Source organism: Geotrypetes seraphini, chromosome 2 (genome assembly GCF_902459505.1).
Source record: "Geotrypetes seraphini chromosome 2, aGeoSer1.1, whole genome shotgun sequence".
Lineage (NCBI taxonomy): Eukaryota > Metazoa > Chordata > Amphibia > Gymnophiona > Dermophiidae > Geotrypetes > Geotrypetes seraphini.
The window spans coordinates 499,410,277-499,423,674 of NC_047085.1; the positions used below are offsets into that span (position 1 = coordinate 499,410,277).

The 13,398-nt window shown below is 46.5% G+C and overlaps 1 protein-coding gene across 1 annotated transcript in view; it reads left to right on the forward strand.

The window, feature by feature from the left end:
- LOC117354948 (SCO-spondin-like) overlaps positions 1 to 11,045 on the forward strand; it is a 441,431-nt gene extending 430,386 nt beyond the window's left edge. Inside the window, 4 exon segments of the mRNA XM_033932909.1 lie at positions 953 to 1,013; positions 3,272 to 3,402; positions 7,617 to 7,767; positions 10,819 to 11,045. Of these exon segments, the coding sequence (XP_033788800.1) occupies positions 953 to 1,013; positions 3,272 to 3,402; positions 7,617 to 7,767; positions 10,819 to 10,841 (366 nt within the window). The 3' untranslated portion in view covers positions 10,842 to 11,045.
- Positions 11,046 to 13,398: the final 2,353 nt, after the last annotated feature.

Consider the following 13,398-nt stretch of genomic DNA (forward strand, 5'->3'; position numbering starts at 1 on the left):
CTCCCTTCCCCTTCGTGCTACCCTTTCTCCTTCTTTCCTATAAATGATTGTCGTTCCACCCCTCTTCCCTTTTGTCTCGATGTGTCATGTATCTACCCTAAGTACTAACGATATGTCACCATTTTTATATTTTTAATGTAGAAACATAGAACATGACGGCAGAAAAGGGCCACGGCCCATCTAGTCTGCCCACACTAATGGCCCACCCCCTAACTACCTCCATGAAGAGATCCCACATGCCAATCCCATCTTTTCTTAAAATCTGGCACGCTACTGGCCTCAATTACCTGTTGTGGAAGATTATTCCAGTGATCAACCACCCTTTCGGTGAAGAAATATTTTCTGGTGTCGCCATGAAATTTCCCACCCCTGATTTTCAACGGATGCCCTCTTGTTGCCTTGAGTTCTTTAAGGAAAAAGAGATCCTCTTCCACCTCGATACGGCCTGTGACATATTTGAACATCTCGATCATGTCTCCCCTCTCTCTGCGTTCCTCGAGTGAGTACAGCTGCAACTTACCCAGCCGTTCCTCATAAGGGAGATCCTTGAGTCCTGAGACCATCCTGGTGGCCATTCGCTGAACCGACTCAACTCTCAACATGACTTTTTGATAATGCGGCCTCCAGAATTGTACACAGTATTCCAGATGGGGGTCTCACCATGGATCTGTACAACGGCATTATGACCTCTTACGGCTGACGAAACTTCTATGCTTTGACAATTTTAAAGCGCTATATCAAATTTTAATATACTTGGAAGAGGGGGAGCGCACACAGAAGGGGGGAATGGGGAAGGAGCAGAGAGGAAGGTGGGGGGAGGGGTGCCAACGCTCATCCTCGCTACGCCACGGACCCATTCCCAGCCCTACATTCACATGCCCTGGTGGGGGAAAAGAGGGGCAGATCTGTCTTGAGCAGTTCAGTAATCTTAGTTTCTGTCTGTGCTTTTTAGGGTGAAGTGAAGGTGCAGGAGCCAGGCAGCTGCTGTCCTGTGTGCAGGAAAGAAGTTCCAGGTAATGGATGGCATATCGCCTCCTCTTGGTGGGTGAGAGAATTCACACTTTCTGTTATAGGCCTCATGTATAAATGGATGTTTCCCCCCCCCCCCCCCACAAAAAAAAAAAGGAAAAACACACAGGTTCTGGGGCCTAGATGCACTGAAAAGGGTTGGTAAGATTGCGTGGGTCTGCTGCAATCCTATTTTTGGTCGATTCCAAAAGAGTGATTGATGCTCGAACAAGTTTGCATGCAGATGATTTGAGCGGAGGTTGGTCGTAATCCCCGTCCAATTCCGCCGATGAATCGCTGCGAGAGCAGCTCTCACACATGCGCAAAGCCGGCAGAAAAACAGCTGAGAGGCAGAAAAAGCCCCAAAGCAGCCTCCTGCCACTCATTGTTTGGGGCAGGAAAACGTTTTTTGTTGTTTTTTTTTAATGGACACAGATGCTGTTTATGTGTTACCGACACACAATATCTGTCCCCATAAAAAAAAAATTGTGATGGCCCCCCCCCCCCCACGATAACAACCGCAGGTTCCCAAACCCTCCCACCGATGACAACCGTCCCGACAACAGCGATGCACCCAGAGAGATAGGAGTATTGCCCACTCCCTCCTGACTCAGCAACCCGGTTGTGCATCTGAGCCAACTGGACCCCCCTCCCTGATGCCCCTGACACTCCCCCTGCGTCTTACCCCCCTCAACAATCCCCACCCTACATGAAGATCCCCCTCCCACCACCCCACCAACAAGACCCCAAAAGACAGCCCTGATGGTTTTGGGGGGAAGGGGGGCAGCTCAGAACCCCTCAGCTCATGCAATCTCCTCCAGTCCCTCCCCATGCCTCGTTGTAGAAGCCGACAAGAGGGATACCCAGCAGGCCTACCTCTTCAAAATGGTTGGGCTTTCCCCTTCTCAGTGTATCCTTGGATAGGGTTACTATATTTTCGTAAACTCAACTCATAACACTCATGTCTATACCACTTACAAAGAGTTAGAACATGGCATTGGCCCTGTTGCCCAGGCAAGGACCCGTATGCTATGGTACAGGCTATCTGAGTTTGGAAACTCCTTCTGCTGAGTCGTCTGGGTCTGGGCGTGGCATAGAGGCGGTGGTTCTCAGGCTAGTGGAGGGAGGAAAAGAGCGGCTGCTAATATGGCAGCCCCTAGCAACCGATGACTGGTGATGAGGAAACATCTCAGAGGAAGCACTTCTTAGACAATGACAGGGCGACAATTTTTTCCCCGTCCCCATGGGAATTCATTTTCCCATCCCTGCGAGTTCTTTTCCTGTCCCTGCCCCATCCCTTCGAGCTCTCTCCTCATCTGCACAAGCCTCAAACATTTTAAAATCATAAGTAGCAACATTCTAGAGCTCGGATTGTGATGTCATAATGCCTCATTCCACCAATGCCTGAGCTCCGTCCTCATCTGCGCAAGGCTCAAACACTTTAAAATCATAAGTAGCAACATTCTAGAGCTCAGACTGTGATGTCATAATGCCTCCTTCCACCAATGCCTGAGCTCCGTCCTCATCTGCGCAAGGCTCAAACACTTTAAAATCATAAGTAGCAACATTCTAGAGCTCGGATTGTGATGTCATAATGCCTCATTCCACCAATGCCTGAGCTCCGTCCTCATCTGCTCAAGGCTCAAACACTTTAAAATCATAAGTAGCAACATTCTAGAGCTCGGATTGTGATGTCATAATGCCTCATTCCACCAATGCCTGAGCTCCCTCCTCATCTGCACAAGCCTCAAACACTTTAAAATCATAAGTGTTCAAGGCTTGTGTGGTTAAGGCAGAGGTTACAGGAATGGGACAGGGACAGAATTCATGGGGATGGGACAGAGATATTGAGATCCCACGGGGATGGGGACAAATTTGTCCCCGTGTCATTCTCTAATTGAGCCAGAGATGGGCTGTGGGCCACTCAGGCTAAACATGTGAGGTAGGAGAGGTGGAAAATAAGAGGGAGAAATAGCAAAAGAGATGGCATCAAAGCACATAAACTCACAAGATTTGGTAGAGGTGACATTCACAGTTACTTCAGAGTCAAGCTGATGCTTTGTCCTCTTGTATTAGACACCCCTTTGATAGAGGTGACGCATACCGTTACTTCGCTCATGTTAAGTGTCTAGGTTATAGTTCTCGGCCTCTTCAGTGGCCATCTTGTGTGATAACTGGGATCCTAAGGGGAGGCTTGGGATATTGTAGGGAACAACCTTGTCAGTCTATGTATAACACACTCTGTTATTTTCTCTGAGACCAGAAGAGCCTCCGTCCGAATGTCACCGTCTCACTGAGCTCAGGAATATCACCAAGGGAAGTTGCCACCTGGATCAGGTGGAGGTGAGCTACTGCAGCGGAAGGTGTGTGTCCCGGACCAACGTCATTCCCGAGGTAAGGACAGGAAGGGGGGGAGGTGCACTGTTGTCATGCACAGCAGCTGATAAAAAGCAAAACAACCTTAGGTGCTAGTGTTCAAGGTTATATTTACGCAAGTTGACGATTTCTCCCTTCTTCTGGCTCTTCATTCTCTGCTGTCCATTACACCATCTTCTCAAACCGTCCTACTATCTCACAGACTGTGCCCCCATCCAGCCTTCCGTCACTCCACCGTCTCTCACAACCCTTCCTCCTCCCAGGCTGTCCCCCTCCTGACCTCCATCGTTCGTCCTGCTGTCGGAACCCTTTCCCCTTCCAGTCTGTGCTCCCCTTCTGCTCTCCATCATTCCACCTTCTAGCACAACCCTCCTCCCTTCCGGTGTGCGTTCCCCTCTTTCTCCTCCATCACCCTGTCGTTTGTCTCGTGCTTTCTCTATCTAGGCTTGGCTGATCTTCAGCATCCCACTTCGTTTTAATTCAGTTTAAAATGTATATTCTGCTATTTTGCTCAAACAAGAGCCTCACTGCAGTGGCTATATGGGGGAAGGCAGGATCCTTTTCTTCAAAGTCCATTGTTCCTGAGGGCTTCCTAAGAACATCTATCCTCTTCCCAAAGGACTTCCTCCGCAACAGTGAGCATTTATCCTCCAGAAGATGCTGCTATGAGCATCAACACCCCTTCAGATGAGGCTCCCATCCTCCTGGGCCTACCTTCATGATTCTCTGGTGCTCTAGGGTAGGAGCGATTGGAGCAATCCCCAGTCACTTTTGCCTGTGCTGGCCCTACTAGCTTCAGCTTCAAAATACCAGTCGTGACTTCAGGAGGGGGCATTTTTCGGGGGGGGGGGGAGGAGGCAGGACGGGTCTACAGTTCCTGATATCAATTGTTCCAGTGTTTGTTGCTTCAAAATCTAAGGCACAGAGCATATTGCAAAAGAAGAAAAAAAAAATTTAAAAAGAAGAAAAAAAACCATTAAAAGTATATAAGAACAACAAAGTTCTCAGCTCAAACTCACCCATCAGCCTTGGAACACAGCATTTTCCCCACTTTCTAAAGGGGGAGAGTGTGGCACAGGGGTTAAAGCTAGAGCCTCAGCTCTCTGGCCAACCCAGGTCCCAAGTACCTAGCTAGATCCCTAGTAGTGGATGATGAGACTGAGGGATCCGAGGGGGCAATTTTGGGCCTACAGCTTCCTAGTTATCCCCCCCATGTTCTCACTCATGGAATTTCCCTCTCACAATTCCACTGGCTTACATAATGTAGACATGGCAGATGAGGTTCAACGTGGACAAGTGTAAAGTGATGCATGTCGGTAACAAAATTCTCATGCATGAATACAGGATGTCTGGGGTGGTACTTGGAGAGACCGCCAAGGAAAGAGACTTGGGAGTTCTGATCGACAAGTTGATGAAGCCGTCTGCGCAATGTGCGGCGGTGGCGAAAAGGGCGAACAGAATGCTAGGAATGATAAAGAAGGGGATCACGAACAGATCGGAGAAGGTTATCATGCCGCTGTACCGGGCCATGGTGCGCCCTCACCTGGAGTACTGCGCCAGCACTGGTCACCGTACATGAAGAGAAGAAAAAAGCATTCATCTCTTACAAACAATCAGGGACACAGGACTCTAGAGTAAAATATCTGGCCAAGTCAAGGGCCGTCAAAGCAGCAGTTAGGGAGGCCAAATTCCGCATGGAGGAGTCTCTAGCAAAGAACATCCAGAAAGGAGATAAATCTTTCTTCAGGTATATCAGTGACAGAAATAAGAACTCGGGCGGGATAGTACGTCTCAGAAAACCAGACGGAGACTTTGTAGAAACGGACTCGGAAAAAGCCCAACTGTTAAATAAATACTTCTGCTCAGTCTTCACCCGTGAGGCGCCGGGAATCGGCCCTCAGCCACAGACAAGGGTTAAATCAGTTGACCCGTTTAGTAATTTCAAGTTTACACCCAGCAGCGTCTATTGCGAGCTGTCAAAAATCAAGGTCAACAAGGCAATGGGGCCTGACAACCTACACCCTAGGGTGCTCAGGGAGTTGGGTGATGTCCTAGCGGAACCGCTATCCGCGCTCTTCAATCTCTCCCTTAGTACAGGTAACGTCCCGATGGACTGGAAGACAGCTAACGTCATCCCACTCCACAAGAAAGGCTCCAAGATGGAGATGGCAAATTACAGACCAGTGAGTCTCACATCAATAGTGAGCAAACTAATGGAAACCCTAATCAAACACCAATTGGATAGAATCATGGACGAGGAGAAACTACGGGATCCCCGCCAACATGAATTTACTAAGGGGAGATCCTGCCAATCCAACCTGATCAGCTTCTTTGACTGGGTGACGAGGAAGCTGGATGCTGGTGAGTCCCTGGACATCGTCTACCTGGATTTCAGCAAAGCATTTGATAGCGTACCACACCGCAGGTTGCTAAGCAAGATGAGTTCTTTAGGTTTGGGCGACACATTGACAAATTGGGTTGGGAACTGGCTTGGAGGTAGGCTTCAGAGGGTAGTGGTGAATGGCACCCCCTCCGAAATGTCAGAGGTGATAAGTGGAGTGCCACAGGGCTCCGTCCTGGGCCCGATCTTGTTCAACATCTACATAAGAGACTTGACAGAAGGGCTCCGAGGAAGAATAACATTATTCGCCGATGATGCCAAGCTAAGCAATGTAGTGAACAAGAGCACAACAGACAATAATTCAATGGCAGATGATATGATGCATGACCTACTTCTACTGGAGCACTGGTCTAGGTCCTGGCAACTCAGTTTCAATGCCAAAAAATGCAAAGTCATGCACCTGGGAAGCCGAAATCCATGCAAGATTTACACCCTAAATGGCGAGATCTTGACAAAAACTGAAGCAGAAAGAGACTTGGGGTGATTGTCAGGGAAGACATGAAGTCTGCAAATCAAGTTGAGCAAGCTTCATCCAAAGCAAGGCAAATCATAGGTTGCATACGCAGGAGTTTCGTCAGCCGTAAACCTGAAGTCATTATGCCACTGTATAGATCCATGGTGAGACCGCACCTGGAGTATTGTGTGCAATTTGGGAAGCCGCATTACCGCAAGGATGTGCTGAGACTGGAATCGGTCCAGAGAATGGCCACCAGGATGGTCTCGGGACTCAAGGAGCTCCCATACGAGGAGCGGTTAGGGAAGTTGCAGCTCTACTCACTAGAGGAACGTAGAGAGAGGGGAGATATGATCGAGACATTCAAGTACCTCACAGGTCGCATCGAGGTGGAAGAGGATATCTTCTTTTTCAAGGGTCCTGCGGCAACAAGGGGGCATCAGTGGAAAATCAGGGGCGGGAAACTGCACGGTGACACTAGGAAGTTCTTCTTCACCGAAAGGGTGGTTGATCGCTGGAATAGTCTTCCACTTCAGGTTATTGAGGCCAGAAGCGTGCCAGATTTTAAGGCCAAATGGGACAAACATGTGGGATCTATCCGCAAAGATAGATAGGGAGGGTCATTGGAGTGGGCAGACTTGATGGGCCGTGGCCCTTATCTGCCGTCTATTTCTATGTTTCTATGTTTCTATACTACTCGAAAGGGTCCAGAGAAGAGCGACTAAAATGGTTAAGGGGCTGGAGGAGTTGCCGTACAGTGAGAGATTGGAGAAACTGGGCCTCTTCTCCCTTGAAAAGAGGAGATTGAGAGGGGACATGATAGAAGCATTCAAGGTACTGAAGGGGATAGACTTAGTAGATAAAGACAGGTTGTTCACCCTCTCCAAGGTAGAGAGAATGAGAGGGCACTCTCTAAAGTTAAAAGGGGGTAGATTCCGTACAAACGTAAGGAAGTTCTTCTTCACCCAGAGAGTGGTGGAAAACTGGAACACTCTTCCGGAGGCTGTTATAGGGGAAAACACCCTCCAGGGATTCAAGACAAAGTTGGACAAGTTCCTGCTGAACAAGAACGTTCGCAGGTAGGGCTAGTCTCAGTTAGGGAGCCGGTATTTGACCAGAGGGCCGCCGCCAGAGCGGACTGCTGGGCACAATGGACCACTGGTCTGACCCAGCAGCGGCACTTCTTATGTAGTCCACATATACTTTTACATACCTTGTTCCAGTCCCTCTGCCTCTTGCTGCTCCCTAGTCATCTCTCCTCTGTTCTTACTGGCTCTCATCACGTCTCCCCCATCTCATACGGCCCCTTCTGGCCTCTCGGTCTCTTTCAGCCTCTCACCCACTCTTCTTGACCCAGCTTGTGCTTTTTCTCTGCAGGAGCCCTACTTGCAGACCATGTGCGACTGCTGTAGTTACCGCCTGGATCCGGTCAGCCCTGTAAGGATCCTCAGCCTGCAGTGCGCTAATGGAGAGATGGAGCCGGTGGTGCTGCCTATGATTCACAGCTGTGAATGCAGCAGCTGTCAGGGTGAGTCCTGGTGTACCCAAATGTCATGTACTGTTCTACACCTCATGTCAAATCATTTCAACCCAGATCCTCGGCGACACCACCATAGGCTCGAAACACTCTCACTGGATCTTCAATAATTAGGTATAAATTTTCACCAATATCTTAATATATATAGATTTATTAAAATATGGGCTCCTTTTATGAAGCCGCTTTAGCGGCTTTATCGCACGGAACTTTTTAGTATGCGCTAACTCCCGCACTAGCTGAAAAACTACCGCCTGCTCAAGAGGAGGCGGTGGTGGCTAGCGTGCGCTATTACCCGTGTTAAACCGCTAACGCGGCTTCGTAAAAGGAGCCCAATATACTGTAAAAGAGTACTTAGCTCTATGTTCTTTAACGTAGGAATATATTCGCCAGCATGTTTCACCTTGGTGTTTTATCGAGGCTCTCAGCCCTAATAATTTTACATTAACTCAGTACCTGGAATCAGAGTTCTAGAACAGTGTTCTTCAACCACTGGTCCATGGACCAGTGGCGGTCCACAGAAATTTCCTGCTGGTCCCAAAACAGTGTTCTTCAACCGCCGGTCCACGGTGCGATCGATGCGGCGTTATCTTCGAGCCAGCTCCCTCTTCCTAACTGATTCAGTGCACAAAGCCACGGGCAGTGGCTCCTACGGCCAGTGGCTCCTGCGCCTGAACCGGAACCTTCTCTCTGACATTGCACGTCAGAGGTTAAGGCTTCCAGATGAGGCACGGGACGTGCAAGGTGCAATTAGTACTATTATGGGGGCGGGGTCTGGGGTGGAGATTGGGTAGAGATGGGCGGGGTCTGGCTCACGACTTAGCTCTGTGTTCTTCAACCGCCTGTCCACGGACCGATGGCGGTCCACAGAATAATTATTTTATTTCTGCCAGTCCATAGGTGTAAAAAGGTTGAAAAACACTGTTCCAGAACATGTGCCTGCTAAAATGTGTGTTGCTGGTTATCAGCAGGGACAGGTACTGCCTGTGAATCCTGTGATAACTTCTCTCCTTGCACCTCAGAAGTTATCAGGAATAGAGGCAGCGTTCAACAACAATCAGCTTTACTCTGTAGCAGCTGAAGGTATTTTCCAGTGAAATAAACAATCATATTACACATTAAGCAGACTTTCATATAATTTCCTCCGTCGTCGCGCCCTCTCTCTGGAATGCCATGCCATCGAACCTTCGCTCTGAAAATTCCCTAAGCAAGTTTAAAACGGTGTCAGGTCAAAAGCGCGCCAGGACAAAGGCGCGAGCAGACAACTGAGCGCAGCGCGGAGGCGCGCACCGAAGAAAAAGACAGTTTTAGGGGCTACGACGGGGGTGTGTGGGGGGGAACCCCCCCACTTTACTTTATACAGATCGCGCCACGTTGTGGGGGCGTTGTGGGGGGGTTTGGGGGGTTGTAACTCCCCACATTTTAGTGAAAACTTAACTTTTTCCCTGTTTTTAGGGAAAAAGTTACGTTTTCACTAAAATGTGGGGGTTACAACCCCCCAAACCCCCCACAATGCCGCCGCGATCTGTATTAAGTAAAGTGGGGGGGGGCTCCCCAACAAAACCCCCTGTCGCAGCCCCTAAAAACAGTCTTTTTCTTCAGCGCGCACCTCCGTCTTGCGCTCAGTTGTCAGCGCGCGCCTTTGTCTTCCACATTACTGTCTATGAACCGTTTAAAACACACCTTAAGACATTCCTCTTTAAAGACACTTATCAAAATTCCAACTGGGTTCCCAAATAAAAACGGGAAAATAAAAACGCTTTCAGGAAGCGATACCCCATTCTTTCCCCTTGTTTTATCCTTCCCTTCATCTCTTCCTTTTATTTTCATTTATACAATGTATTTTTTTTAAAACCTTCCCTTCCCCTTTCTTTCCTTTTGTCCCTACCCACTGTAATCAAGTCTCTGTTTTGATCTCAATCCCCCTGTTTTTATTTTTTTGTTTTTTGTTTTGTTATACATAATTTTAATATTTTAATTTTTTTTTTTAAACTTTTTATCATTGTAAACTGACCAGATACTTGTGATGGTTGGTATATCAAAATATTAATAAACTTGAAACTTAAGAATAATAAACTTGACTTTCAAAGTAGTTTCAAACACAAGAAAACCCTGGCCTTGTAGTGCTAATATAGGACTACAGTATAGTTCCAGACCCAAGTTCTCTGCAACAAATAGCTAGCAGTCAAAATAGCTAAATTGTAAGGGGAAAAAAAGGAATAACACTCTGTAGGGTGTGCACAGGCAATCTAGTTGGTAGATACTTAACTGTAAGATTATTGGGGGGAGGGGGGATTTTGAGCTCTCTTATGCAGTTCTTTGAGTGCTCTAATGGTGAATAAATCTGTACTTGGGATGAGAAACTTCTCAACCAAGTGGTCTCTACACTTAACTGGAAACAACCCTTTTAGAACCCTTCAGGACTGTATTCCTTCATGGACTGACTGATCCCAAACTGATCCTTCCTACTCCCGCCACCAAATGAGATTTTACAGATAACTTTTGGTTATGCTTGTTGCAGTTTTCCGGGTCTCGCCACGTCTGGTTAGGTAGAACTGATGTTTCAGCCATCATAACTGTGGCTTTCTTCAGGCTTTGCTTTCTTCAGTTTGTCTTTATATATAATGGGTCCTCAAACTCAATTGGTTAGGGCTTGAGGTAAATGAGACAGGAAAGTCTATCAGTCACCAATTTGAATTTTGGCGGGAAAGTCCATTGGTCACCAATTTGAATTTTGGCGGGAAAATCTATTGGTCACCAATTTGAATTTTGGTGGGAAAGTCCATTGGTCACCAATTTGAATTTTGGCAGAAAAATCCATTGGTCACCAAATTGAATTTTGACGGGAAAGTCCATTGGTCACTTTTTTCCAAAGCATGGAATTTTCTCTGAGTTTAAAGCTGTTCTCCCCTGTGATTTGAGAGCCTTACAGGGCACTTGCCCCTCTGTACTAACCTCATGTGCCAAATAACGATTGAGTGAAGTAATAATTCATTAATTTTTTTTGTTCAGCTTGTCTGAAATTGTTTTATTTCTCTTTTCTAGGTGGAGACTTCTCAAAACGTTGATTGCAAACTGAAGCATGCAGGAGGAGCTAAGGCTAGCTGTGTTGACTGTGGGAGATGACTACTATTGTGCTCCTCCTGGACGGAACCTGTAAATATGTTAGTGTTTTTCTATCAAATGACTTTTATCCTGCTGCTTTGAAAATCATGCCTGTTAAATTGTACTACTGTACAGAAAGAACTTCATAATAAAGCTAGATGAAAGCATGCTTTGGAGAATATTGTTTTCTATGGACTGGAGTATATATATCGACTTTCTTTGGCCATGGCCAAGACACATAAATATCCTCACCAGTGAAAATATGTGCATTATGTTTGTTCAATCTTTGTCCACCAGATGTCTTCCCCTGTCTCTTATCCATCTCACATGAGGTCCTGGAAAAAAGATAGGGACTAATATAAAGAACAAAATTACAGAGCCAGTGAATAAACATTTGGATAAAGCTGAGCCTGTCAATATTGGGGCTTATTTTCAAAAGAGAAAAACATCCCCAAAAACGCATAAATCGGCTCTTGGAATGTATTAATTGTCTAAAATGTCCAAATGTCGATTTTGGAAACTAATTTTTTAAACAACTTGTAGGGCATTCACCAAGCATTAAGGGAGGGGGGTGTTAGAGGCATGGTTTAGGCAGGATTTGGGTGGGATTAGCACTAGGACATCTTGAAGGGATAACCAAACCTTTTTTCAAGATGTCTGGCATGTCATTTATATTTGTAGATGACACTAAACTGTTCAAAGTTGTTAAAACGCATGTGGACTGTGAAAAATTTCAGGCAGACCTTAGGAAATTGGAAGACACTGCATGCAAATGTAGACAAGTGCAAATTGATGCACATTGGGAAGAATAACCCAAATCATAGAAAAAGAGCTGGGTGTCATTGTAGACAACATGCTGAAACTTTCCACCCAATGTGCAGCTGCAGACAAGAAAGCACACAAAATGCTAGTAATGTCTCTTTATCGCTGCATGTTGCCACAACACCTCGAGTACTGCATTAGAGGTCTGCATGGGAATGGGGATCGCGGGAATCCTAACCCACGGGACTCCCACGGGGACCCCCCTCTGGCCCACGGGACTCCCACGGGGACCCCCCCTCTAGCCAACGGGACTCCCACGGGAATGGAAGGCTTTGGAAGCAGGGTTCGTCCTTATAATATAATGGACACGTCAGCCTTAGTAAAAGAGGGGGGTTTATAAGTTAATTACCTGAACAGAAAACAAAAAAAGGGTTCCACCAAAGAGATTCCACAAGAAAAACAGCAGCGCAAACACAAAAGAAACAGTGGAATTGATGATCGTGTTAGAAGTAATTGCTGCTTTTTATGGGGATGGGCAGGGATGGAGGTAATTCCTTGCGTGGACGGGTGAGGACTGAGAGGATCCTGACGGGGACGGGTGGGGATGGAGAAGATCCTGGCGGGGACGGGCGGGGATGGGTGGGATTTCTGTCCCCGTGCAACTCTCTATACAGCATTCAATTCTGGTCGCCTTATTTAAAAAAAAAAAAAAAATTAGAGAGGAACTAGAAAAGGTTCAAAGAAGAGGGGCCAAGAGGATGGAACTCTTCTCATATGATGAAAGACTAAAGAGGTTCGAGCTCTTCAGCTTGGAAAAGAGACAACTGAGGGGAGATAGGATTGAAGTCTATAAAATCCTGAGTGGAGTAGAATGGGTACAAGTGGATCGAATTTTTTCGCCATCAAAAATTGCAAAGACAGGGGGGGGACACTCGATGGAAGTTACAGGGGAATAGTTTTAAAACCAAGACGCTCAGAGAATTCTGGTAAAAACCTTGCTACGGCTTTGTAAAAGAAGGGGGTAAGTCATCTGTGACTGTCTAGTGTAGGAACTGCTATGTCGAAACAAAGCTTACAAAGAACTGGAGAAGAAATCTGGATTTCTGACAGAGTTTAATTCTTTGAATATTTGTACGTTAGGTGCGATAGATCGTTTGTGAGCCCACCAGGACAGATAGGGAAAATGCTTGAGTACCTGATTGTAAACCGCTTCGATAAACTCGATAGGCGATATATAAATACCTAATAAAAAATAAATTTAAAAAAGTTCATGCAGCTGCACATAATTTAAAGGAACATTACACACAGGACTTGGAAGAAGACTTTACAGATGAGTTTTGCCAATTCAGCCCAATGTTTTGAAATCTAGATTTATCAGCAGTGACCATGTACAAGAAGCTTAATAATAATAACTTTATTTTTGTATACCGCAATACCACAAGCAGTTCAGAGCGGTTTACAGAGGAAGAGACGGTACACAGACAGCGATGTTACAGAAAACAACTTTCAAATTACATTAGTAAGCCGAGAGTAGTTAGGTATATCCGGAAGAATTTCAGAAATGCAACGAGGTAGGAAGGAGTCAGAGAAATTTATCAAAGAGATAGGTTTTAATTGGTTTCATGAAGGATTGGTAGGAGGGAGAATTGGGGTTCATAGACAATGGCGCAAAAGACAAAAGCGCGCCGCACAAAATTACAGTTTTTAGGGGCTCCGACGGGGGGTTTTGTTGGGGAACCCCCCCAGTTTACTTACTAG